The 27,919-nt window shown below is 49.5% G+C and overlaps 1 protein-coding gene across 1 annotated transcript in view; it reads left to right on the top strand.

The window, feature by feature from the left end:
• LOC131208611 (protein pellino) overlaps positions 1-27,594 on the top strand; it is a 36,653-nt gene extending 9,059 nt beyond the window's left edge. The window contains exons 3-9 of the mRNA XM_058201411.1: positions 2,996-3,085; positions 9,938-10,169; positions 21,092-21,283; positions 24,839-25,126; positions 25,196-25,349; positions 25,428-25,605; positions 25,685-27,594. Of these exons, the coding sequence (XP_058057394.1) occupies positions 2,996-3,085; positions 9,938-10,169; positions 21,092-21,283; positions 24,839-25,126; positions 25,196-25,349; positions 25,428-25,605; positions 25,685-25,811 (1,261 nt within the window). The 3' untranslated portion in view covers positions 25,812-27,594. The remainder of the gene's footprint in view (positions 1-2,995; positions 3,086-9,937; positions 10,170-21,091; positions 21,284-24,838; positions 25,127-25,195; positions 25,350-25,427; positions 25,606-25,684) is intronic.
• The last annotated feature ends 325 nt before the right edge of the window (positions 27,595-27,919 follow it).

Genomic DNA, 27,919 nt, shown 5'->3' with positions numbered 1-27,919 from the left:
CACAGAGGGGCGTAAATTCTGGACAATGCACGCAAGTACGCTATCACTTCACGGCGAGTGCCCTCCTAATCCTGTGCTGGAAACTGTCTGACTTGCGATTGTGGGTTTCAACTGCTTCCCTGTGGAATTGTAAGTTGTAGTAGTGTGTTTGAGGTTCTTCCCTGCGCCATGTTGACATGACCGTCCCTCGAAGATACGTGCGGCCGTTTGGTGCACGACTTCATTAGGTGCTGTTTTATTTACCGAGTTGAGTTGCGATTGACTTTGCTCTCGGCGCTGATAGCGCTCAGAACTCGGAACTACAACGACTGCTCGCCATCACGCCATTAAATCGATAACAAAACCCACATACAGACGCGGGTCGGCTCAGCTGATTTGGGTCGGCGCGCCCGTAAACGTCAGGCCAATCGGCGCGTCGACCACGCCGCGGTCCTGCCTATAGTGTGTTGGTGGTGGGTAGAATAATCGAGCCGGTCAAGCCATCATCGTCGAGCCATTCGAGTCAAGTGCGAGACGTTGACGTCAACCGCGCGCGCTCTCGAGCCGAGGGAACTCGTACGACTCGCGACCACTTGTGCACTCTGTTCGTGACGCGTAATTACACGAGGAGGGTCTCTTGCAACACGCGAGATTAAAAGCAGTCAAGGGTGAGGGTAACAAGGGCGGCTCCCTAGGATCGCCTCAAACGCTTTACCGATTACTATCGTAATCGATTAAACCTTCACCGGGAAGCAAAACTCTATGGCTGGCCGCCGCCCGAGTCCCGTGTGAATATTTGATCGCGTTTTGATTCCAGCTGTAGGCTGGCTGGCTGGCTGCTGATCGGCAGCTAGTAGCGGGGTAGTAGTCCGCCCTTTTGATCGATTCCATATTCTGTTATCGGAGGGCGGCCACCAAGGGGGCAAATGTTGGTCCGGCGCCGCGCGGAAAACGACGTTAACGTACGCGGACGAGGAAGTTGTAAATCGTAACGTCAGCTGTGAACAATTTTCATAATTAGACATCGAGCAACGCGGGAGGGGACGTAGAGGATAGGGACCTTAAAGGTGCGTTGTAGGTAGTCCTCTGATTGCACTCACCTATCAATCTTTCGCGCCGCCAGTAATCGCCTAGTGTTCGATGGGTGATGGAATGCCTCATTGGAGTCTTCAGTAGCCACAGACAACCATAATCCTGGGAATGGTGGAAATCAATAAAACGCTCTTCGGTTGGTTGTGGAACATGCTCCTAAAAGTCATCGCTCTCGGCGTGTTCCCTTTTTGGGGGACTGCTTAGGCTTGGGCCGCCAACCATTGGCAACCGAAAGTATTTATGACCGAAAGTGCTCATTGATGTGATTGTTGCTGCAGCGTTTCGTAAATGAACATCTTTTCGTGCCTAAATGTGGAATGGTGGGTGTGCATCGCATTCCACGAGAAATGTCACTGAACTCCCCGAAAAGTCCGGGAAATGTTCGAAGTTCTAATTTGTCGGCGACACGTGGCAGAATCCCGCACACTCGGAGCAGCATATTTGTTTGTGGGTAATTGAGCTATTCTAGGAATGGCCTTCTCGGAACACGTTTGCTTTCTTGGGTTGGAGTGGGCTTGGATTGAAATGTACCATTTTTTCCTACGCTTTTCCAATCGACGGTCTCTCCTACAGTCATTGGCACGGCGGCGGACCCAACTTGACTAGTATGATGCCCAAGCCGTTCTTACAATAGTTTCGCTTCGGCAGACGTGTGGCTTTTGAAGGTCGCCACTTAGGCACAGGCACTTCAGTAAGCATAAATCCAGAGTGGCTTATCAGCGCCACTGTACAGCATGCCTTGCTGCGACGAGTCCAAACGAGTGTGGAGGTGCCCTTAATGTCCGGTTGGACGTCCCCGATCACAACCGCCAATGATGAGCGCCCATGATGATCGGTTGTCGTCCTCGATGTTCTCGTGGTGTAATGCTTATTCTTAATATGTTTAATGGTGGTTAGAGTAGCGCTCTTGGGAGGGACGCTATGCTCGGCCGACGCATGGTGCTTCGTGGGGAATCACTTTCTTCTTGCATCGCCGGCTATAAATATCGTCCGGTGAACGATCGAGAACTCGTCGGATGAGCCCATCATTGGGGCCGTAATGAACCACGTGAAGACACTAAGTCCCCGCTGCCTTGTCAATGTCTTCCAGATGTTAGTCTCTTTGCGGGCTCTCTTGGAAGAACTCCCACAGAAGTCTGCCTTTCCACCCACTGGCGGTGGATACGGTAAGATTTATCGGTGGCCAGCAGCAACGGGTTTGAATCATAAGGTCTTTGCGGGAGTGAGCTGACGGCGAACGATGGATGGTACCCGAGATGAGGTGCACTTTGTCACAGACGCGGCACGCCTGACGGGGGGGCATCCTTTTTTCCCGATCGAATCAAGGTATTGGCACACTGAGTAGAAGGATCCGAAGTGGCCAGCACTCCGTTCCGTTGCCCATTTTCTTCAGTAGTTCACGCGAAGAAGCGCACCATTAGGTCATGGAAGTTTTGCTTTAACTTTTTTTTCTACCCATTCTTCGCTGCGTCTCGCAATGAGAGTGAGGCGGCTTCAAGGTACTTTCTTTTCATCATTTTGTACCATTTTTGCTCGCCATTTGAAGGCCACCAAAATCGAAGGCCTTCACCAACTCTCTTCTCGGTGGGAAACCTCGGTGACACGCAATGGTTCGCAAAAGTTGTAATGGTGGCCCACTTTGTCTGCGGGGCCCAGAAAACGAAGAGGTCTGGCAAGAGGGGTTGAAACCGACCAATAGGCCCCACGATTGCGTGCGAGGTGGATTTTCCTTCGCGTGCTCGAGGAATCTGCGAGCCTCCTCTTCTCATAGTTTTAGGTCTCAATTGGATTCATTTAGATAGAAAAGAAGGCGTGAATCGCCTTCCGATTTTTCACAAGACTTCGTAGCATGTATATTTGCCATTTTGTTTCCATATTTCCGATGTATCTAATCTATTTTCACTCTTCTCTCTTCATTTTCCAGGGGTGACGGCACAGAGTCTCCGATGATCACGGAAAGTGATGCAGACACAGACAAACCCCGAGTGAAATACGGCGAACTGGTGATACTAGGGTAAGTTGAAGATGTGCTCCGGGAAAAGGGGGGTATCGCTTGGCCGGTGCGGTAGTTGTTGCGAGCATTGGGCAAAGTTCACCTATTTGGGGTAAAATGCCGATTCACATAAGCCGATTCCATTAGATACTGATCATACTGATTGTCGTTTCGAGTGCCACTTTGGTACCGAAAACCACCATTTCATTCGTCCTTACATCAAATTAACGGAAGGGAATGGAAAATCCCTTTCCAACAGTCGCACATTATAGCGGCGCCGTCGATCAGCTGCTGTGGGTCGTGATCACCCAGCTCGTGACGCAAGCACAGACCATGGATGGTTTTTCTTGGTTTGGGTTTTGCTGCTTTCGATTTCTCAAAGCGCCCCGGGTTTGGGGAACATTAATGCGCTCTCGGTGTCTTCGTAGACGAGAGTTGCATGGCTCTCCGAAAGGGAATGGAACCAAGGGTTTAGTGAATGATGGCTGGCAGAGCTCTGCGCAAAGTTCAGCTCGCAAACGGCTAACGAAGGCAGCTGTCTCAGAGTGTTCCTTTTTTCAAAGGCTATTACATAGAGACCTATCATGATTTGATGCCCGTTGGCGCAAGAACCGAATGCTCTTTGCTGCTGCAGACACTCTTTTGAAGCGCGCTCGCTTCTGTCCCTTTTTTTGGACCTTTCGATTTCTGAAGCGCAACGGGGCGGCCGGCCCCAACACGCGAAATCGAAGACGATTTAGCAAAAAGGCAAACATGTCCGGAGCAGAGAAATGGGCCACCCATTAGCTGGCTGCCGCGTCCTGTCCAGGCTTTAAAGTCATGGCACCACCTCGCGTGTGTAGGCGACTGGCTCTCTCGAGCGTGATCGACTGACGTTGTTTTGCTCCGGGTTTGCTTTTTCTGTGACGGGAATTGTTTTCGATTTATTACCAGATTTCCATTTCTCTGGCAGTGTGGTGGTGGTGGTCGCTGGAACACGCTCCCTTTCTATCGGCGAAGAACTTTCGTGGGAGAGACCCCGATACGTCAAACAGCGGTGCCCTGGCTGCGCCATTTTATGCTGGTGAAACGCCGTCGAAGCGGACGCCGGCCGGCGACGGAAGCGGCGACGACGACGAGACGCGCTCCATAACCGGTTCTCGGGCACGATCGATCAATGCTGTTCAGCGCGGCTTCAGGCCCGAAAGAGATGTTATGTTGTGCTGTCGTTACGATGTGCTGTTGTGGTGTGTATAGCATCGGAACCGATACGGTTATCGGTCGGAAAAGTTCAACAAAGCCGTCTCGCCTGTCGCGGCATTTTGTTTGCCGCAGCTTATCAAATGTTCCCCAATTTATACAATTTGGCTTTAGTTCATAAATTTTATGTTTTTTTTTGTAGTAACTATTTTTATTCAAATGAGGGAAATTACTGTACAATTAAATTAAAAGTGAACTAGTCGCGTGAAATGCATGTAAACATTTTTGCATTTCAATTTTCGAAGATTATACAATTAGCAATCACTTCGTTCGGCGAGCCGTAAAAATGAAGTATTTTTTTTTAAATGTCGCAAATAGAATTAACATTGCTTAACTCAGAACTGCATTATGCAACTGCAATTTGTACCATTTTTGTCTTTTTTACTGAGACTTTATTAACGAATTTCGTCCTAAATCTCTCTTATGTCGTGAAAATCCCCGGAACTGTAAGCAAACGAATCACTCCACGTTTTGGCATCAGTTATCACTCAATAAGTTCTGTTTTCCATTCGTGCGAAAGTGGATCGCTGCACCAACAATAGATCCTCAATTGGTTACAATTCATACGAGAAGACTATCATCATAGTGTCTATTCGTTCTTGTCAGCTGGAGTACTGCTATTAGACCATTACATTTGAACACGACGCACTGCTAACGACGACTCCTGCCAAAGGGTCTCGATGACGTTGTACGCCAAGAACTATGTTCACGCCAAGCATCGTACTCTATCGGTGTAACGAAGCATGAAACGAATACATTGTACCCGATCGCGCTCTGTCGGAAACAACTCCGCAAACAATTTATTACTTTCGCGCCCAGCATAGTCTGCTGCTGCTGCTGCTTCGCGCTGACCAATCACTATCGGGGGTTCGGACACACCGTTTAGCATATGGTTGGTACTTCTCCTACAGCACACCGTGTTCGACGGTTGTTGTGCCATTAAAAGGAGATTGTTCTCTCCGTCGAGAGCTGCGAAAAGTGTCGGTGGTCGGTGGTGCTGCTCTGGCCCAGACATCAAACAGTGTCTTTCATTCGCGGGGGGGTTGAGCATCCGTGTGACGGTCATTCGGGGTGTTTCTTGCGGCGACGTTGAAGACGGAGTGCAGCGCTCAAAATAATTCCATCTTGAGGATTTTAATTCGTCTTCCGTGATGCCGGTTCGTTTTCTGCTTTGCCTTCGCTCGGGCAAAATCCCTTTCCGATTTGTTATGGCCGCCAGCTGTTGTGGCCAAGCTCTATAGCCAGCAAACATTACAATGTTGGCCTCTGTTTTGTTTCTTGTCTGCCGGTCGCTCGGTCAGTCTTGAAGGAGGCAGAAGTATTATGGAGCGAGAGCCGTCGCTCTCACGTCGCTTCCCGCATTTCGGCTTTGCGGTGTGAAATTATTGCTGGACTGAGCCCTAAGTGGAGCCATACCACTCTTGGTCCTGTTGCTTCTGTGAAGAGCTGCTGATGCTGCGTGGTTGACGCACGCGCGCGGGGAGTTAGAAGTAATCCGAAAGCCGACCGCACAATTACCGTGAAGTCAGCGCTCTCGCCGCTGTCTAATTCCTCTTTGATGGCAGCGCGCCTGCGGGCCACTACAGACCCTTCTTTCTCTTAGAGACGACTCTTGGCGGGACCTCTTTTTGGGGGATGGGTTTGATTTAGTTTTTTGTCCGAGGCCGGGCCGGGTGGAATTAAAAATCATCAATCTCCGTTGATCGCCGTGTCCTCTCAGTGGAAGAGTGACGGCGGATCTGCCGCGCTGGTGGTTGCTACTACGCGACGGACATCGTCAATGCTTCATTTTGCTGGGTTTTGCCGAAGAAGGCTTCACCTTTCGTCGGTTCGTTTCATTCTTGAGTAGTTGAAGTTGGAGCCGAAAAACGCGTCGTCCGCAGATCGGAGACGGAGATCATCAAGACGTCTTACATTTTTCGAGTCTCCGGCGATTCCGTTGAAACGCGCATCTCGCAATCGGGGTTGGCTTCGTTATGCTCTCGCGGCGGGCGGCCATTCGTCGCGTGTGCTGTCCGCGCGCCCCCGAGTCGATGGTCGATCATTTCGGAGCGAAGCCAACAACCAGCCAGCCAGCCAGCATGATGAAGAGGATTTGCTTCGTCGTCACTTTTTTCGAGTTACAAGCCCGCGCGGAGAGAGAACTCGTTCAGGTGTGCGGCGCCGAACCGAACCGAAGAACACGTTAAAGTAAATGAGGAAATAACGCCTTGTGGCCACCAGCGTCCAGCGGGACGCGGACGAGGAGAAACTTGTTTCTGATTTCGGTGGAAAGATAAGTTTAAATACTAAATTTAATTTAGTGTACCATCCATCCCCCAAACCTGGGGCCCGGGTTTCCGAGAACAACTTCCACGCGATGCTACAGCGAAGAAGAACTCTGAATTCCTATCACCCTTTTTGGTCCTTCTTTGGCCTTCTCGCTGGTTTGCGTCCAGGGGGCAGAGAACTTCGTTTATGAAACGTCAAAAACGCTGGTGGTGTCGCTGAATAAAATATTAGCTCTCCTTCGCGAGCCGAAATCCATCAATGGCCACGCGCGCTAGGCAAGTTTTTAGTTGACCGGGGGCCGGACCCTCTCTTTTCAAATAAAACGCCCGAAATTGATGGAGAGTGACTTTCGATTCCTGCGGCGGCGTGTAACGGTACAACCCGCGAGGAGCAGGGAGCCCTCTTCCAAGCTTGTATTGAAGACGACGAAGAAGCTGCCATTCATGCGTGTGTGTCTCTCGGACCCCGGAGGCTGCTTCTTAAGGTTCTCTTAAACGCTCAACTCGTAAAACATCATTAAACAAATCCTCGGCGGGTCCCGCCTAAGTTCGGGACTGTGTTTTGATTTGGTTTTCCTGTTTTTTTTTCTTGTGTGTGGTTTCGAGGAGTTTATTGTGGAGAACGAACCTTCGAGAACCGCTGCCGCCACCTCAAGAGTCGAAGGAGTTCGATGAAGGAGAAGACGCAAAAAAGGTTCTTCCTTGGACTGCGGACGGGGAGAGATTTAAGTCTTGGCTGGGCCGGGTCCACCGCAAGGCTGTGTGAAGGAACGCCGGCGAAGCAGGTTGCGCGGACGGGGAAGGGTTTATGTTGGTGGGAGTCGCGTTAACCGCTGCGGTGGCCATCGTTTGGGTCTAATTTATGTTTCGTTAATCCCCACGAACGAGACGAACATCCTTCACAACACACCGTAGCAGCAACAGCAGCGGAATGATGACGGTGGGGCGCTTCTTTAAGGGTCTTTCCTACCGAGGAGAAGCCTCTTAGCTACAGTGGTTTCCGCTTTGCGGTGAGGTGCGCCTTTGCCTACGGCTCTAAAACGTGTCTGGAAGGCGGCACCGGCACCGGCAGGAGATGCCGCCCCATACTTGGTGCGGCCCTCGAATGATGGTCGCCGGTAATGATGATGTTGCCGCCTGCACATCAGTCAGTTGGCAACGGCGACACAGCAATGACCGCGCACCCGAACCCTGGTTTGCTGTCCCGGTATCGCCAGCCGATTCGAAAAGGGCGAGGATCAAATTAGAGGCAAAAAATCAGCGTGTGAGACCCACGGTCTCTGTGCTCCGTTCGATCGATTTTCTCGCCCGTTCGTTTGTCAACGTGCCCGTGACAGCGAGTCCGAGTCCGAGCGAGTAGTTACCGGAAAGGACCGTGTGGTTGCATTTTTAATAATAATGCTCGGTGCACTTTTGATGCATCTGCGTGCAGCGAGTTGCTTCATTGCCATCGTCGTTGGCGTGCCGGGCTTGTTATTAATGGATAAATCCATATGCATTGTTGCTCGTGTTGCATGTTGGGCTTCACAATTATGATATGGCTGTGGTCCTCAGTAAAATCCGGTGGCCTACAGACTACGTCGCGCTGAGCCACTGGCCTCTAATCTGCGGTGCGTCAGTCGAATGTTATCTCATCCATTACGTCATACACCGACAGCGTGCTGGAGGTTAGCGTGGCAGATCGGATCGAGGTCACATGCGATGCAGCATGACTGCACACGGAAAAGGTGTTCGTTTTCGTCACCAGCCATCGTGTGGCAATCGAAATCAGGAGAATTTCTAGTAGTTGCGTCGTGTGATAGATTTGGGTTAGTTGGTTAGCACTAGAGCTTGACGTTACATATCGATCGATGTTGCTATGAGAAACTGAGGTCGAAGTGATTTCTAGGTCCAGAATTATGTATAGGTCCAGTAAGATTCTTAAAGTTCTGCTGGATCGCGCTGTGGACGAAAAATCAATACAACCCCCCGTGAAGTTGTCCCGATTTTTTGTGGTTCACAGCGTTGCCACCGAAGGTTGCAGCTGGCTCTGTCTGCTCCACTCGAGAGAAACGTCCGCGGACTCAACGCGTTGTGGCCCGGTGGCCCCAACATTTTCGCGTCCGCCAGACTGTGGCGCGACCACGCGCGCTGCTCCGACGTTTGAGTTCGTGTCCTTCGCGGCCAGGTGATTGCCATCGATCGATCGATGGCAGAGAACACGGTGTCTGTGTATTTTTGCCCGGCCCCGGTGAAACCTTGACCAAACACCGGCTTGACGGTTTCTGGGGTCTTGCTGGCTGGCTGGCTGTTTGGCATCGGTTGTACATCGGTTCGTTTTGTGCGATTTTTTCCGCTTCGCGTAGCATCGGGAAACTCACGGAAAACGGAACGGAAGTACGCGCGATGGATTTTGGGTTGGCTTCTTCCGACTCTGACGGTCGGCAAGGCTGCGCTCCCAAGAAAATGGAATATTTTAACCAACTTCTCTCAGTGCGGTGTGGGGCGTCCCCACTCTTGCAGGTCAAGTGTAACGATTTGGTCGAATTGTAAGTCAAGGTCTCAGGATGTGTTGGGCGATTCCTAATGCGGCCAGCAGAGAGCGTGGTGCTGTAGCGTGTAATTGGAAACCGCATGTTAATTCACGGATTGGCACACATTAATTCGTGCAAAGAAGTCGGTTTTTTTTATGATCGCCTGTTTGTTGGGTGCAGACCACGTTAAGTGCGCACCACGGATTAGTTATTCAAGTTTTCTATATACCTGGCACGGCATCGTAAGTCCACGAACCGCGTTCCGTGTTCTAAAATTGTGGGGGAACCTTCATCGAAGTATCGGGTTACAGAGCACCACTCTCCGAATTCGGTGTGATTTTAATTGCTCAAATCTGTCGCCCGTCCGACCGGGGTCAGCAGCGTGTTTAATGATGGGAAATGATACGGCGGAGTGCGAAACGCCGGAGAGAGGGCCATTAATGGCGTCCGGATGTCATCCCGTGCCGATGGCCGGTAATTCGATACAATTTGACGCCATTTCGCGGGTCCCGAAAAAGCCGCCAAGTCAGAGATTGATGAGGAGAGCGTTATCAACGTCCGTCGTGGCGAAGGTGGCGTGTCCACTTAACTAGCGTATCCTGCCTAATGAACCCATCGTACCCTTGTCTGTGCCTGTGTTTCGCGTTTCGCGGCTACGTCGGCCCTCCGTTCTAAGATTTGGACAGATTTTTTCCACCTTAAGTTTGGCTTTGAGATATCGTTGTCAGTTTTAAGTTTAGTTTTTGTCGTCTGAAGGGGAGGAATGTCCCTGACGCCTTCTCCGCGTATTGATAAGCTCGCGCAAGCAACGTGCTCGCTGATCGCTGATCTGTTTCTTGCTTCTTTTGCAGATATAATGGCTTTCTACCACAGGGGGACCGTGGCCGGCGTCGCTCGAAATTCGTCCTGTACAAGCGCTCGGATTCGAACGGCGTCAAGCGCTCCAAACACTACATCGTACAGTCGCCCCAGACATCGCAAGCCATCCTGAACGCCAGACAGCACTCCATATCGTACACGCTGTCCCGCAGCCAGGCCGTCATCGTAGAGTACAAAGAGGACCCGGACACAGACATGTTCCAGGTGAGTAACGGGCTCGAAGCCGTGAACCGGCATTTGCATTTTATCGGGAGAAATTTACTGCAACCGGAAGTCACAGTCACGCATCCTGTTGGGCTTCGAAGTCTTTCGATAAGAAAATTTCCCGACAGAACTATAAACCTACAATGGTCTGTCTTCCGATGTCGATACTCACTTTAATCATGACGGTGAACGCTATCCAGGGACAGGAAATGAAAATGACACTTCACCACAGGCAACGTCTTTTAATGTTGTCATCCGCGACTTACCCGAAAGAGCAACGTGTTGAAAACCAAAGCGGAAGTGGTTCCGAAAATTATCTCGAGGAATCGTCAACAGTTCCTCCGAGTGGGCACCGATGGGAAAGTGTGTCACCGTTTCCTGTTTGGTCCATAATTACTGACATATACTGCGTCCCAGAGGGCTCTTCACCGACCGGGATGACGACGTCGTCGTTTCGGTTTATGGACCTAACTTTTGGGGTCGTTGGCGAAAAAGTTGGGCGGTTCCGGGAGATAACTGTGGCGCTGGGCGCGCCTCCCTACACGCGTTTCATGTTTGCGCTCGTGCGGCAGGGTGTCATCGAGATATGCTTTTGGACCCTCAAAAAAAAAAAAACCCCTAAACAAATGGTTGAGAAATCCCAGCTCTGCTACCTTTTTTGGGAGGGTTTCGTGGTGCGTTTGCGGATTCAGTTCCCAAGAGGCAAAGTTTGGGCTTCTGGGACCGATCACGAATTCGCACCCTACGCCTCAGTCCGTTTGGAGGTCATAAAGTTGTGCAAACGAAACGGAACTGGAACCCCTGGAACCTGCTGCGTTGAGTTCCGAAATGGGCGTTGCGGAGTCTTAGTCAGGTCCACCCATGGCCGTGTTGTGTGTGATGGCGCAATGTTTGGCCGTTCCGGAGCCCCCATTCTCGTGGAGCAGACCGAGACCTCCAGCACAACAGTGGCGCTTACCTCCGTAACAGTACTAATATGTTGCCACAGTTTTCTGTTTTGGCTGCGACATGCCGTGTGACCTCCGAGGGGTTGAAATTAATTTGTTAAATGCACCGACCGTGCACTTTTGTGCTCCACGACTTCACAGAGGCCCTTCGGTGGGCCATGACTGCAACAAACCGCGGAAGAGTTGGCAATATAATACGGCGCAAGGGGAGGAACTGTTGTTAGTGCAGCTAAGCCGCGTGAGATTAATAATCAACAAACAACCGCGGGTCGCTGTTGGTTCGACGCTGTCATAAAGGGTCATTATGTGACGCCTAGTGTGTCGCCCAGTTATGACGGACTGGAGGTTGATTGGATTTTTTTCCCTTTAGGTTCAATCGGCGGTACGTGATGTTAGGCCATTAGAACAAGGGACCAGTTCTTGTGATCGCGTTCCTATACGTACGGGCTTCTTTTCTAAGTGACCTTCGTTTCCGGTGAAGATTTTTTTTTCTTCCAGGGACTACAGCAGAATGGCCCGTCTTCGGTGACATCTAATCCGCGGATTGGATTGTGAAGCATTATTAATCGTATGTGTTGTGTTCCGCCGGTTCCGTCCATTTGTACTCCTCAAACGCGCAAGATATTCTTGTTTCAGTGGTGGTGCTTTCTTCGAATTTTGCGGCATCTAAAATTACATTAACCAATTTATCTATGAGGCTTACTACACCGGAAATGGTTTTCCTTTTCCCCGAACCCGACCCGAAAGTGGGTCGATCCCATAAATCGTCACGTGGAAATTAATATCTTCCGGTGGTGCGGGCTTGATAGTTTTTCGGTCACCGTGCGTACTCCAAGGAATGGATCGTGTAGTGCCCATAAATTATCCCGTTATCAGTTGGCACAATCGTATGCTTTGTTTGTATGGCTTCGTTTAGCGCGAGGGTTCGATTTGTATCTGATAACTTTAACCCTTTTGCATCGATCGATGCGAGTTATCGTACGGGATTGCGCATATGTTACCGACGACCAGCGGTGGCTTTCGTTAATCTTTCTGTCATCGTCGTTTCGAGGTACAGAAACTTAACCAAACTAGGTCAGTGGTCAAAGGTTATCGCGTCTCAAATATTAAAATATTTCGAAACTTTCTCAAACTTTACGCCCAAAAAGTGCAGCCGATTGTAGCGGCGGCGGACTCTGCCGGCTGATAAACGACAAAGTCCGTCCAAGTTTCAGCGACCAACCACCCTGGGAATGGTGCCTGGCGGCGACATCGCGCAAAGCTCTGAACGCCTTAGCTGTGGCCAGGCGGTGGGCGATAAGGATGTTTCTTTACTTTCGCGATTGTACTGCGGAAGATTAACGTGTCTCGCGCTGGTTACACACGGACGGCGAAACTCGGCGGTTCTGGCCACCCTGGGCTCGGCTCTGCGAGAAGTCGATAGTGTAATGTACACACCAGCGTCCGCCGCATTGCGCGGGATCTGTACTCTCCTTCGTGACCTTCGTTGGGTTAGTTACACGTAGGCAAGTAAAGTAAGCACTTCAAGCATGGGCCGCGCCATGTAGACGCTTATTGGGGGGCCTTTAACGGGGTCTTACTTCCTGGTGCCCGAGAGGCTGCTGTTGAAGTTGTTAAAGATGGTCGGCAATAATAGTTTGAGGTGTTGGTATTATTGAGGTAATTCTATGGGGACGTCACTTTCTGTAGAAGTATTTTTTCACGGAGCTTTAGCCATTAAAAGTACCCGTCAATTTATTAGATTTATTTTTTTGTAAAGAAAGGTCATTAATATTTTTGCTTTAAAATATTCATATGCTGTGCTTTCAAAAAAGACGAAATTCAAAGATCTATTTTATATGTTTAATTTTGAAGCACTTCTTTGCGCGATGGATTATATTTCTTAACCATTTTACAGTTCCATAACCAATATAAAAATGCTGTCTTCATCACGATTCGGGCGTGGCAGGTGTGTTGTTCTCACCACAGGACAGGCAGTGCTGCATTAAAATGTTGTTGCCATTACCAATGTAATACAATATCCTCCTTAAATGATCGTGTTTCGCGTGGCGAACGACCAGCTGTTGGCACTCCTTCCAAACCCTCCGTTGGTGGCGCACCGGACCCCAAACAGGCACCTCCTCAAAACACGTGCGCGCAATATGTTGCAGAATTGCATCCTTCTTTCATTGCTACCCGTATGCAGCTGGACCAGGAGGATTGTTTTTGGCCTTGTTCTCCAATGAACCTTATTCACTCATAGTAGTTTGCAATCATTAGCGCATCCATTTCATTACGCTTCGGATTCACACTTTTGATGGGGACACGTTTTCCAATACACAATGTGACTAATGCTACACAGGCACTCTCGGAGTTGTCGGAGAATAGTCGCCGTCGGTCGGTGGGGTGGCCTCGTTTCGGTTCGCTGACCGATGGTCGCCGTGCCCACCGTTTGGGTCCAGCGCTGGTCTCTGCTTCCTGGTCACTTTCGACGGCTACCACATCCAGCAGCTGCAAGGTGGAACCACCCAGAGCCAATCTCCATTCGTTGGTGGAGTCCCCAGTCCCGGTCCCGGGCAGCATTTAGTGTTTATTTTTCGATCGCTGCACCCTGCGATGGTTTACTCTATTGGTTATTGGTGTCGACCACCCCGATCCGTCTGTGCCACCCAAGAGGGCGCGATTCGTCATCAGTTTCATCGGTGGCCACTAGCGGCCCCTATAACGGTCTCTGTCACATCTGATCGATTGTAGGTGTCGCCGTTTGACTTCCACAAACACCAAGATCATTTACCTGATGCGGCCGTTTTTCGTTTTGTTGTTGGAGCGCTCTGTGTGATGATGGGGTGATGTTTGCAGTGAAGGCATCAAGAGGAGTCTGGCCACGATTCCCTTCACCACCGCTACTCGCACGATGCACTTGCTGTTGCGTGCTGTTCTGCTGCACCGGCCAAGCCCTTGCCAAGCGCCCACGTCACCCACGGTACAGTGCGTGACGGAATTGTCGACTGGCTTAATCGAGTTTTAGTTCCGGGAATAACGCAAGTGTTTTATTTGCTAAAAATATGTCGAACATATGGACTAAGGACTACAGGTTTTTTCCGGGTTTCTTTAAATATATGCTCTCCATTACACCTTTACGACGCCGTGTTCTGCGTTAACATCACCACGTAACGGGCTTAGCATAGTGTGGCACCTTTCACGGGATGCAGCATCAGGGACCCCCGCGTGAGTGGGAAATGTAAAAATAGTTCCCTCGAAAAGTCAGCGAACTTGGCCGCCGCCTGATGATGGACGATGATGATGATGATGGTGATGCCACAACGTAGCACCAAACGCCGCAGATCCACGCGTAGTGTATCATGGTGCTGCTGATGCTGTGTTATGCTTCCAAGGGGCCGTTTGCCCCGTTTTGCTGTCTTTTCACCTAACTGTTTGTTGTTGAACGACACGGGTATAGTTGGGTGTGTTTGTGTATAGGTTACGCAATCGTTGGCCGGGGACTAGTTCCGCATCCCCAAGAATAACCATTTCCTGAACCGACAGCAGATCGGGCCCGAGGCGAGAAGCGACAGACTTTTATTTTATGCGTGACCGTAAAAGAACACGCACAACTGGGTGGAGGGTTTACGATGGACGTTTTTTTTAAATTAATTTCTCCGAACCATTTCCGGTAGTGTTGTTGTGGTACATTTTCGGGATTCATTCGCGATCCAAAGCTTCCGGGAATTACATTTCCCCGACGATTGATGGTTTTACTGTTTGAGAGACTGTATTTTTGAGAGTGTGATTTTTATCCTCGGTGTAAGACCCGCATTTCTTTTAAGTGGTTTGGCAAAATGCTTAATGAAACGCTTAATTTATAAATTTTATTCAATTTCTTACACCCGTCGAGCGAGGTATGCTTTACTTGCTCAACACCTTGGCAGTGATCGTCAAATCAGTGTGTTGGCCACTACGAAGAGTTGAGTTTCCATATTAAACAGAAAATGATTAATGTTCTTTCAGGGCGCGCTCCGTCTCGCCAGAACGCTCTAGAACGCTTCTTTTTTCCGCGGCTAGTTAAGCCCTCGGGGCCTTCTAATGAGTTCCCGCTAAGCAATTCCTCGTGTTCTCTCGTTCTCTCCGTTTTCTTTCATTATTGTGTTTTTTTGTTGTTCTGCTCTGTTGTGTGGTGTGCTACTAAGCCCTGCCAACGTCTAATTACCTGTTCGCGTCGCTCCTTCACGACGGGACGGGAAGAACTTTACGCGGCCGCGCCGAGTCAAATCGGTCAACAACCTAGTCCGGTGGGGTTATGTGTGTGGTGGTAATATGTTGGTGGCCGTACGGCAGCATCATCAGTGCAGACATCATCGCCACACTATCGACGCGAAAAACTGGTTTGCTTGAATTGGAGTTACACTCGGCACACGGCAGCGCGCATAGTATTGCACCCTGTGGATGCATATTTATAGCGCACCTCGGGAAGTCTTGATTTATGATCTACGCAGACGACGGCGGGTTAGGTGTTTCGTTTTCGATGTTGTTGGGTTAGAAAATGGTTTGGAGCATGGGATGATCCGTTTTGTGTGCAATTTTATATTATTCTACGGTATTTTAAAAATCAACTGAACAGAGGGATGCATTTATAAAATTGCGTATACGTTTCGAAAAGGAAACGAATTTATCATATGCAGCGCAGCATACAAATACATAGTGCAAGGAAGTTTCTTTGAATAAAGGCTCCTCTATAGGGGTGCCAACCGCAGCAACGGCGGCTTCAGGATCACCACCAGATGTCACACCCAATGGGGGGGCAATTATTGGGTAAGTGCGAAAGGCTTCGAAAGGCGTTTGTGGGGCTTCTAAAAAAGACGACCCGTGAGTACGGCGAGGCCCCGAATGAGATGGGTGCACTTTTCACTTCAGTCAACGCTGCTTTGCAAGCGGCGGAAACACTTCTTGGGCTGCCCGAAAGTGGTGTGGCCCCGCTACTAGTGGTGGGCCTCCCTTTCTCGAGTGCCAACTGGCGGAAAAGAAAACTAGTGTCACACCGTTGGTGCGCGTTGTGCAATGGAAGTCAAATCTCGACCGAGACTCTCGTGGTGCCTTTCAGCCATTGGGTCAAGGATGCCGGGGACCATTCGTCGTCGGTTGTGTCGCGTCAGGGCGCCGTTACATGGTTTCTCTTGGTGCGCTTGGTGCTGCCAATGTACCGCCGATGCTGGTAACAAGACTGGAGATGGCACAGCGCACTGCCAAATGCTTTTCGTTCCATGCCGTGGTATATTTAAAAGTGTTAACATTTTATGCTGCAGAAAAAGTGAGCCAAAATCATCATAGTTCAATCGTCCTACATGAATCCAGTTTTGTTGATTTTTAATGCGTTTTACATTTGTGCGTGTTTGGTGATTTGGTTGGTCGGAAGCTATCAGCAGCTGGATCCCGCATGTGCCCTTTGTGGGCTTCTTTTTTACTAACGCGGGTTAAGTTGACATTTATGTTAATTTTCTGCGGACTCCGGCACAGTGTGCCCGGCCGCATGCGATGCGTAAAATGTGTTGTCGCCCTTCAAAAAAAAAAAGCACTAGAAAGCCGGCGAAGCTTGACATTTAATTCGACCGTTGGCGATTGATGATAGTTTATGTCTGCAGGAAAGTGTGACTGAAGTCGTAAAAGTTTATTAATTCCCAAATGCTAGTGCTTCACTCGAATTGGTGCTGGATGGTGTTACGTTTATAGTTTTATGAGGAATTTATATTTAAAAAATGGTTATGGTCGATATTTGTTGTCGCTCCGCGTGCCTTTCGATGGACGGAATGTGTTTGGATGGCGAAGAGACTTTCATCCTTCATTAAAAACGTGTCTTTAAGCCATTTTAATACAGCCCACCACCAGTCGGGCGTGTTAATGTCGGCAGTATGTTGACATGCGTTCGGAAAAGCTTTTCGATTTTCCGTCACAGCCACCTCCACCGGCGATATCGAGGATGTTTATTTTCCCATTTTTTAAATTAATTGTTTTTCCTTTCCTTCTTGCTGACCGACAAAGATAAACTCATGAGGGATCCCTCACTGCACGTTGCACGTTCCCGCTGCTGGGGGGTTCGCGGGAGCCATAAAAAGGCGCGTCCGGCGCGGGTGAATGTAAAACTTGCTCGCGTTGTATGTTTTTCTTCACCGTCGTGATGTTTGTTTTCGGTTTCCGTGCCCCAAGATCGATGTGTTGGTGGTTGGTTTAGAGTTGTTCAAAAATGGATTTTATCTTCTTCGCCACGCTGAAGCAGAGCGCGCGTCGTTTAAGACAATTGCGAGCTCTGCCCTGCGCTTCGCCTGATGGTGTTTGTTTTTTGGTGTTTGTTCGTTCTACAGCGAATATTATTGTTGCGACTGAGCACTGCCCTTCTCCGATCGATGCACTGTAAAGTGCATCGATCTTTGGCAGATCAGATTATAAAGTAACGCTACATTGTGTGTTCGTCCCTGTTATGTGACCACGCTGTGGCCCAAACTCACAGCGATACGCCTGCCATATCGGAGTCCCTTTCGTAATGCTCTGGTTTTGTTGATGCCAAAAAACGATAAACCGTTGAAACAAAAAAAGGAACCCGCGCCGAACGACCGGTGGATCGGCGGCGCAAAGTGCATCCATTTTTTATTTCTTTTTTTTCACCAAAAACGACAAAAAATACTGTTGATCGGAGGGAATAATGCACTTTAGCAAAGCCGTATCAGTGTGTGAGTGAGAGCCGCCGGATCGCAAAAGATTGTGGAACAAAGCAGAGGCCGAATGGCTGGCCACCACCACCGGGCGAGCGTGTTTGTTGCACCAAAAGTGCATCCTGCTGGCTGGGCGATGGCGGCGCCAGCGAACGATGGGAAAAAATCATCGAATCATCGCCTCACGATGTTGTGCGCATGAGAAAATAAACCCGAGTCGCATCTGATGTGGGAAAGTAAACGGTGTTATGCTTGTTTTTCTGGTTTCGCCATATTTATCATGCATTTTAGTTGATAGATTTGTATCGTTCTCGACTGTGGCGGGATGAACTGCAGCACACTACTAAGCGCATCAATTCCATACGTCGAACGTAATTTCCGCGTGCCGTCATCCGCACAGAGAATATCATCGCTCCGTTTGTTTAAAAGTTATTATGTAGATGTTATTTTTAACTAAATGCCCCACAACCACATAAAAGAACTGTTAACGGGGAAAAACTGTTCATGCTTTCATTCACTATTTCACGTGAGCGCATATTTTAACACTGGCTTTAACGGGTTGACGATGATGGGTTGAACTAATTCAATTTTTGGGGTGGCCCACCCTAAGTAGGTCAGTGACCATTGGGCGTGCGGGCCACGTGTTGAGTTTCCCTCTTCGAATCGAAGCCAGAGGGCAAAGGGACACCGAGATTTTCATCTTGATTTCTCTCTTTCTTTCGCATCGTCCCACTGGTCGCACCACGGAAGGTCGACCCTTGCTCCTCGGTGTCAATGACAGAGTCGGATGGGGCTGAGCCATGTCCACATTGTCGACTGCCACCCGAGAGAGCCACGTGTCTTGCTGCTCGCTATGGTGCAGTGAGGTTTGCATTTAACGTGCATCTCCTTGTGTGCGAGCGCGCGGCAAAGTGTCCGTGAACTAGCATCCCGCCATCGGTTTGTAAACTTCTCAGCCCTCATGATGCCCCAGACACCGCGCGGTGTTACCACTGCTGTGGAGCATTGCACTTTCTTTGTGGTCTGTGTCCCGTTGGGGGGCAAGCAAGCAACCATCGGGCCCAGAGATGCACTTTGCCGGTAATCTTCTGCTCCTCCTCGCGCCCACACGCTAGACTGCAATGTAATTCCCGTTGTGCGCCGCCTTGGCATCTCCTGGACTTCCCGTGGGGGGACTACTCAATTTCACGCGTTGTTTGTCGGTGGATTTATTGTGCGCCGTTCCTAGCAACTGATAGTGGATGGAACGGCAGTGCGGCTATGTGCTGCAGATCGCATTTCCCGTTCGTAAAGTGTCGTGATTTTTCTGTCACCCGATTCCATTGTTCGAACAATAGTGTTGAGGATTGGAAATTAAAATTTGAGAACGAAACACGTACACGGACCTGGGGAGGGGTTCACAAACTTTAGTCCCAAGCGAACCCTCGCTTTCCAGAAGTGTCCCGCTCTTCTCAGGTGCTCAAGAAGGGGCAGCACCATAAGTGTGAGGTGTATGCAAAGTGGCCACAATTTGTGTTGCATTGTGCGATGGTAGCGCCGCCGTCTAGAAGGTACCGTTGTTGTTGAGTGTTCGTGCTGGTGTGTGGTCGTCTCCTCTTGGCGCGGCTACTCGCGAAAACTGTTCAAAGGGGCCAACGGTACAATGGCGCGAAGGTCACGCCATCTTGCGTTTGCGCTGGAAAACGTCCGCAAGATGCTTGCTGGAACAACTCACCTTCCGTGCGCCCCCCCGTGTCTTGGGGTCTTCTGATGAAAGCTTTTTCGCGACGTTTTGTCCCTGACTCGCTAGCTTTTGAGTGGCGGCTGGCTTGGGAAATTGCTCAATGGTTGGTCGACTTTTCAATCGTAAAAACAGCAATAACGGCCTGACCGTGAGTCGATTATTTATTGACCTAATGTGCTTAATGCTTGCCGAAAAAAGATAATAAAATCAATCAATGTCAATCAAACGATATCTTATTGCCTTCTTATATAAGGGGTCTTCTGTAGTCGATGTTTGTTTTAGGAAACTGAAAGTTGGAATTTTCTTTTGCTACCCAAACGTGCAACCGAAATAGATTAGTTCAAATTTAAATGGTGTATAATTGATTCTGGTTCTTGCATCATAATTGAAGAGCAGAAACGAAACGACGCACCTTAATGCTAAAGAACCACGCCCGGCCTTTACACTACAACGGGTTGATCGCGCTCTGCGTTGGTGGTTTTACCTCGACAGTCGCGCGGTGTGGAGTAATAGAGATGTTCGCAATAGAGGGTACTTGGTTAGTATGGCCTCCGGGTAATGCCTTTCGTTTCGGGTTGCGTCCAAACAGACGCGCCAGGCGAGAGTCGCAGAAAACCTAGACCCCCTAGTGGAGTAACTAAACCGGCGGCGACGGAGGTGGTGCATCGTTAGTGGATTGGACGAATTAAACGCTGCTTGGTTTGTGCAATTGAGAGTGAATTGTGGTCAACCTGTGGGGAGGAGGAATTGTACAATATTTGCCTTGCGTGTTGCGGCGCTCATCTCTAAGTCTTCTCCAATTTCATGCAATCCTCGCTCTGCTGCTCAAGACCTGTGCTGCCGATTTAATCTATGTTTTAAACTTTCAGTGACCGCAATTTGGCCCAATGGGTGTGCGACCGGTGGCCGACAAATGGCGGCGAGGCCCACAAATCGCTTCCTCATCGCAATCGCAGCGCAAAGCTGAACTCTGGCGCCTGGTCTCATGGTTGAGGGCCTGTTTTAATTCAACAGCACGCTAAACGCAGCAAAATGTTTAATTTATTATATTTTGAAATTCGTTCTAATTTTTTTGCACTCGAAGTGAAGGGCCTCGATTCAGCGAAACTGAAAAACCGTAAAATGAGCTGTTCGTTTTTTTTGTGTGCAGAAATTCGGAACGTGCCTCATGTTTCGTCTCGTTAATTTGAATCCCTTTTCAGAGTTTTTCAGTAGTTTACGTTGAATAATTGGTACGCGTTGGTAACACAAAAATAATTATGTATCCAGCGAGCTTTTCGGTTCGATTTCATTCCCCGTATTGACCCCTAAAGGGGAAGGAAACATTAATCAATAGGTCAAAAAGCATGGCAGCTCCTGAAATGATTGCAGTTTTGCGAAATTACATCAAAAGGGAGGCTGCTACCGAAAAAGAGGGTTGGTGTGTGTATCCACGATTTACCTTCCGTCATGATTTTTAATTAGTTTTTACACCAAATACATTCATTAAAATAATAATTAACTATTGACCTCTTTTTTAAAACAATTAAGCATTTTTTTCAATCTTTCTTTATATCCCCCCCGCATGTGCAGGTCGGTCGATCGTCAGAGTCGCCAATAGATTTCGTTGTGATGGACACGCTGCCCGGTGATAAGAAGGACGCCAAGGTCCTGCAGAGCACGATTTCGAGATTCGCCTGCCGGATTCTGGTGGACCGAAGCGACGGTAACAAGGCACGGATATACGCGGCCGGCTTCGACTCTAGCAGAAACATATTCCTCGGGGTAAGCCGTCGGTGTGAATATTAATATCTTCTGTTTACTTTTCTTTTCAAACGGATATCTAAACAAGGTCTCAAGGCAGTGTGTGTTCTAATTGCAAAAAACGGTTTTATTGCCTAAGGTTACATTTGAATGGTGCATGTGGGGGGTTGGCAGAGTGACCATAATGCTGCGATCTGTTGGTCGTAAAAGAGTTTTATGAATACCATTTTCTGAAGGCAGTTGGGGTGGTCCTTTTGTTATCGGGGGAGGTGTGTGGCGTACGTATCCGCATCGTTAGCGGCCATGGACAACCAAAATTGACCACCGCCGGAATGAAGCTGCAGTTAGTGTTCACTTTACGCTTCCGAGCAAGGAAACTTTATTACTTCCAGTTCCAGTGGTGCAATTTATGCAACTGGCGTTTCGCTGTGATGGCACTTATTACTCTCTGCCACTTAGCGATTGTTCATCGTAACGTCGTTAAATACACACCGAATCAGACTTATCGTCGACTTTATAGAAGACTTGGAGGACACAGACATTGTTGGGTCGCAAACGTCTCGAGGATCCGTCTTCCGCACACACTGGACACACTGGACTTATCGGTAGACTAAAACCTAGGTGGTTGATCAAATTTACCCGGAACGGGACAACGGTGGTGTTTGGGCCCCGTAATATGACGTGTCCGGGGAGCCGTGCATTATTTTTTGTAACTGTCGAGGCAGAGAGAGGTTCATTGCGCAGATTGCGTTCGCTCGGAAAATTGCGCTGCGAGCACAAGGCAGAGAGGAAGTACGAAAACGTGACAACATCTTCACCGGCCCCAGCAAGCCCAGCAGCTTCGGAAACGGAGAAGAGAAAACTCGCTTCTTATGTCATTTGCGAGCGCGCGCATTGGTGTGGCGATCGTGGCGAATAATAAATGAAGCATGTGTCGTACGCGCCCACAACCGGTTCCAGCGAGATCCGCGTTCCGTTTTTTTTTGGAGGCTTGTTGTGCTGCCAGCTGCAGGTGGCAGCAGTCACGGGAAAATGGATCGCTCGCGAAAGCGACGGACGGCTCTGGGGGATGCGTGGTGAGCCCGCCGCAAGTTTTCCCACCAACAAACGGGGCGACCTGGGAAGTCGTTTGCCGCGCGGCGTTTCAAGACCACGACCCCGCACTTCACGGGAGAAGAGATCACACATAGCACAGCTTCGGCTCGGCTTTGGTTTGGAACAGGTTCGCGCAAGATGTGCGCAACATCACGCCGGGCGCCGGGGCCCGCCCTCTGCTCAATAATAGACCGCGCTGACGGTCATGGGCAGCAGCAGCCAGAGCGCGGGGACCTTCACATCATGTGTTGTGTGGTACGGCCGGCCGGACGCCACGGCAGCCAGACAACTTTTTCCCGCGTTGTTTCGGTTGATGGCCGGTTTTTATGCCGCCAAACGAAGGTGTGTAGTACCGTTCGTCGTTGCCAATAATGATACGAAACCTCACAGACATACACATGAGGAGAGTGTTGCTTTTGCAATCGCCCTGACTGTGTGGCAAGGTCTGGACCGGGTGAGCGAGAGCAGGTTTGTGAGTGGAGTGTGGCAATGATGATGACGACCATTTCATGGTGATACTAATTTTAATTAAAATGAACTCCGCCAATACGTCAGCCAGCTGCACGAGGGCAGAAAGTCAATTTGTGGTATTCCGTTTGACGCAAGGATCCTGTAATCCTGATTGGCCCAGACAGGGGCTGGTTAGTCACTATCCACACAAACAACTCATTTCTGATCAATATTTCGTGGTGCTTATCAGTCTTATCCTGGAGCAATTCAGTGGATGATGCCGACAACAATATGAATATGGTTTTGGATTTATCCTGATAATCCGGGGTTTTGGAAGTTCCAAGATTTTGTAAGTTTCCGAGATAGCGCGCGGAACGTAATCGTTTGTCTGAATATCTTCTGATGCGTGTTTTAGACGAAGAACAACACGAAGACAACGAATCCCATGCCTCCGGCAGCACTTTCCGAATCGATTCAACACCGCCAAAACCTAAACAAACCTCGTCCGGTGGTAAAACGCAAAAACATTAGTCACCGCTTCTGATAGGGGTGAAGACCACCAGCTGCTGCTGCGTGTGGAACTTGAAACATAGAGGGCAACGTAAGGTCCGCAACGCGTCAGTGGATTGATATGTAAATGCGGCAGCGTCACCGGCAGCCGGTCGCGTGAAACAGGAACTTACATGTCCGGAACCCTTCACACTGCTGAACCTTTTGAGGTGAATGAGGTGAACTTCTAAAATTAGGCCATCTCGATGATCAGTAAAAATACGGTTTGCTGTGAGAGTTTGTTCTTTGAGTGACTCACTGGACGTGGTTTTAATTGTCAAGATCCGTCACAAAAGTAGCCGGCGAAAGGTGTTAGACACGGATCGTGGTACGTGCTAATGGGAGCTAGCGAGAGGCCGAACGTCAGACGTTTAGGAGAACCCCGTTTTAGGAGAGTTTAGGTCAATCCCAAAGCGGGCCACTTGCCGCCGCGGAAGGTGTGATTCAGTCACGGAAAATGTAGAACACGCCGCCGCGCAGCATCATCGGTGCCGTGGTGGGGACTTTCCCGGAGCTTGCGAAACACAAAGAATTGTGAATTGGCGGCGCTTGTTTTTGCCTACATGTGTGCGGGGGGCAGCTGGCAGCCTCAATGCAGCCGCTTTCACCTTCTTTGTTTCGCCCCAGAGAGGTGTCCCCCCCATAAGCAGGTGAGCGGTGGTTGATGGCGGGTGGTGACCCCTCTGATTTTCTTCCCCATCGTGGGCCGTTACTTTGCTTCGCGGCGGCGGCAGCGACGGCGGAGTCGCAATTTTCCAAAAGCCTTTGGCGTGTGTGGCGAGAAACAATCGCTGCTGCTGCACCGACGGGAACCGGCCGCCCCGGCACGTAAGCCTCAGGTTTCATGGCAATGACCAATCAGTGCAGCATAAGAGCGGCGGCCGCCACGACGGTTACTTTTGCGTTTTTGTGCCCCTTTTTGGGGTGTTGTTGCCAATCCCCCTCCCAACACCGGCGGCTGCTGATGGTCGACGTGCAAAAATCGGACACCGAATCGCCGGCGCGCCACGGATGTGTTTCGATCACGTACAACGGGCCGGCGCCGCTGCTCTCTGACAAGCCGGATCTTCGATTAGCGCTGGAAATGAGTCGTCGTGGTGGACGACTCGCTGATGGTGTTGTGCCGCAGTTTGAAACGCAAAACGCGAATCGATCCCCGTAGAAGGCAAGAGAAGCAGTGTTCGGAACTGCGCAGTACAGATCTTGGGTTAATATCTTTGGAGTTGCTTTTGTGCGGGTCTTTCGTTGTGATCGGCGGGAGGCCACCTTGCCTTTATCCGGGTTCGCCGATAAATTTTTAGAATATTTTGGTCGTAGAAAATAATGAATGTTCTTGCGAACGATTGAATGCAGATGTCAGCTAAAGTCTAGTTCTTCCTTGGTCTAGCTTCGGAAACCGACGTAATTGTATGCGTAATAAAAGACTCTAGGGTATTCCACAAACCGATAAGGTGAAAATAATGTGTGCTCTCTGCTCCACAGGAAAAGGCAACGAAGTGGCAGGATAATGTCGAGATCGACGGGCTCACCACGAACGGTGTGCTGATCGTGCACCCGAAGGGTGAGTTCTGCGGTGGTAGCGCGGACTGCGGCCAGTGGCGCGAAACATCCGTCGGGGGCGATGTGTTCAGTCTGCGGGAGTGCCGCTCCGCCCAGCAGAAGGGTCAGCAGATCTACGACGAGAACAATATCCTGCAGGACGGCACGCTCATCGATCTCTGTGGTGCGACGCTGCTGTGGCGCTCGGCCGAGGGTCTACGGCATTCACCGGTAAGTTGCCCGCCCTGACTGTCGAAAGATCCTTCCCACTAAACCCTTTCTTCTCCGCTGTCCTTCCAGACGAAGAAGGATCTCGAAAAGCTCGTAGATGAAATCAACGCTGGCCGCCCGCAGTGCCCGGTCGGTTTGAACACGTTAGTTATTCCTAGAAAAGTGTCACTGGGGGATCACGTCAATCAGCCTTATGTCTATCTTAACTGCGGCCATGTTCAAGGTACGTGGTGCACCATCCGGTGGGATTTGGATGTTACCATTTTCTTACGCTAATTGAGCGTTTTTCTTTCGAATGCAGGTCAGCATGGTTGGGGACAGGACAAAAACACTAACGCCCGCCGGTGCCCGATGTGTCTGGAGGTCGGTCCCGTCGTGACGCTCTGCATGGGCGTGGAGCCCGCATTTTACGTTGATTCTGGTCCACCAACGTACGCATTTAACCCGTGCGGTCATATGGCCACGGAGAAAACGGTAAAGTAAGTATCGCGGGGGCCCTCAGAGTGTCGGTCGGTTGCGGTTGCTCATGCTGTCTACCTTTCTACTCTACCGTTTCAGGTATTGGGCGAATGTCGATATTCCTCACGGAACTAACGGTTTCCAGTCGGTATGTCCGTTCTGCGCCACGCCACTAGTTGGATCCCCCGGTTACATAAAGCTGATTTTCCAAGATAACTTAGACTAATTTCGTCATTAAAATTTACGAGACGCGACGTTCTGCGCCTCTTCAACGCGCGCGGTGGGCCCGGTTTCTCTCTTGTAAAATGCGCGAAGCTCGTTGACAAAGCTGCGACTGCTTAGTTGTATACACCCGCCGCCAGAGTGCGCTTCACAGTGCGGAGCGGTTCGCAGCGCCACCTGGCGACTGGCGATGATAGGGTGTTCAGCGCCCTCTAGCGGACGCGGGCAAAGCGAAATAGTTTATTTCTTTATTCGAATCAACTGTACACATTTTTCAACTCAAACTGCGATGCTGCGTTGTGATGGTTGGAGGCTTTCGATTGAAGGACTTTTGTGTTTCTTATGATTTGTTTGGATCCTGCGGGGTTTTAACGTTCAGGAGGATCTGATTATTTTAATTTTATTGCATTATATTGGTTCAAGCTGAACGAAAGCGAAAAAGAAGCGGGCTTAACTGAGAAGACTGGCAGAGCCGACGGCTGAGAGGCAACTACAAAATGGAAACAAACCAAACATAAAACTAGCGAGTGAACCATGCGATCGGCATATTCTGCCTTCCGCACATACACAAAGACTTACAGACACTTACACAAACGCACTTAAACAATAACACTGCACGTGACGCAGTTCAGTGGCAAGCAAATGAGAGTTTCGTGCACGCAAAAGCAGCCGCCGGAATGCATTTACAAACCAGCAAGAGCCAATGGATGTGGCAGTTTTCGGTTTTGTTCCACTCTTAACACGCATGCATCGGAAGGCATCAAACTACTGTCACACGACAGCGTAAAAACGGACGAAGGAAGCGAAGCGTTAGCCAACATTATTCGAATCGCTAAAGAATCGCGTAGCAAACCACAAGAATTAAGTATGTTCAATATATCAGCTCGTTTGTTCTTAGATTAAATTCAACTCTCTCTGTGTCTCTGCCTCGCTGCAGTCTGTTGCGTGGTAGCGCCGTCTGAAGGTCGTAGTTGCGTTTAATAATTATTACAATACGAAATCGAAAATGGAAGTTGCTGATCAGTATGTTCCGCCAACTCCGCGGTAGCTAAAGGAAACCGTAGTAAAACGTTGATCGTTGATCCCGTGGAAATAACGAATTCATCATTTCTTGGACACTGGGCTCGGGTTGGGCCCGGCTCACTTTAGGCTAGGGATAAGTGCTATCATTAGGTTGCTTGCAGTAATCCACTCGTGTTTAGGTTTACCGTTTAAGTTCATTAGTTTTACTGTTCATTATTCACTTCGTTCGTGCACGTCTTTTTGGCGCTGCGTTTGTTCATTGTGCGTGCAGTGGGAAGCAGAAATGCACGGTGGAGATCCGTGTTGGTATTTTGTTCCCCCTTTGCAGGGGCACACACATTTCCATGGGCCATTATCGTACTATCGCTGAGTGGCTGTTTGTACGAAACAGATGATTGTAAAGCTGAAATCCGAAGTATGAGACGCGCAAATGAAGGTAGCCGTCAGAGAAGGTCGGATGAGTTACGAAAGTAAGTGAAAGAAAGTAGAACAGGAGTGGAGTTGGTTTTTAGTGAAGGATAAGAGTAATCTGCAACGAGACGATGTTGTTTGCTTCTATAGATCTTGCACATTACAAACACAAACCCGTTCAATCATGCAGAAAGCAAAGAAGGGAAACAAAAATGTCCAGAAATACATGTCCTTCGGGAGAAACGCGTAGACGGTGGCCTCGTCGTCCCCCGATAGCGAACGATCGTGTAAAAAGTACTGATATAAGAGAACTGCATAAAATAATTAGAGGAAATAAGCGTGTGTGATGAACGCGTCGTGAAAAATAATACAAGTCTTTCTACTTTAATGCGTGGTTTGTGGGAGAGAAAATTTGAGAAACACATCCGTGGGCGACATCCGAAGAGTTTCGCTCCCTTACTTTATTTTTCTTACAGCATAAGTTTGCAGATGGAACATCATCATTAAATGCAATTCATTCGCACATCCCTTTATTTCCCAGGGGAAACGATGTTATCCATCTGTGATGGGTAATTGCAGAGGAGGTAATTGCAATCCTTTCCGTTATTCATTTCAAATGACACGACTACTTGCGGGAAGCACGGTAAGCGAAGCGTACAGAATTCGGCACCCTTGGTA

This window comes from Anopheles bellator, chromosome 2, assembly GCF_943735745.2.
Source record: "Anopheles bellator chromosome 2, idAnoBellAS_SP24_06.2, whole genome shotgun sequence".
Classification (NCBI taxonomy): Eukaryota; Metazoa; Arthropoda; class Insecta; order Diptera; family Culicidae; genus Anopheles; species Anopheles bellator.
The sequence above is the reverse complement of the archived record's forward strand: the minus strand, read 5'-3'. Positions and strand labels throughout refer to the sequence as shown.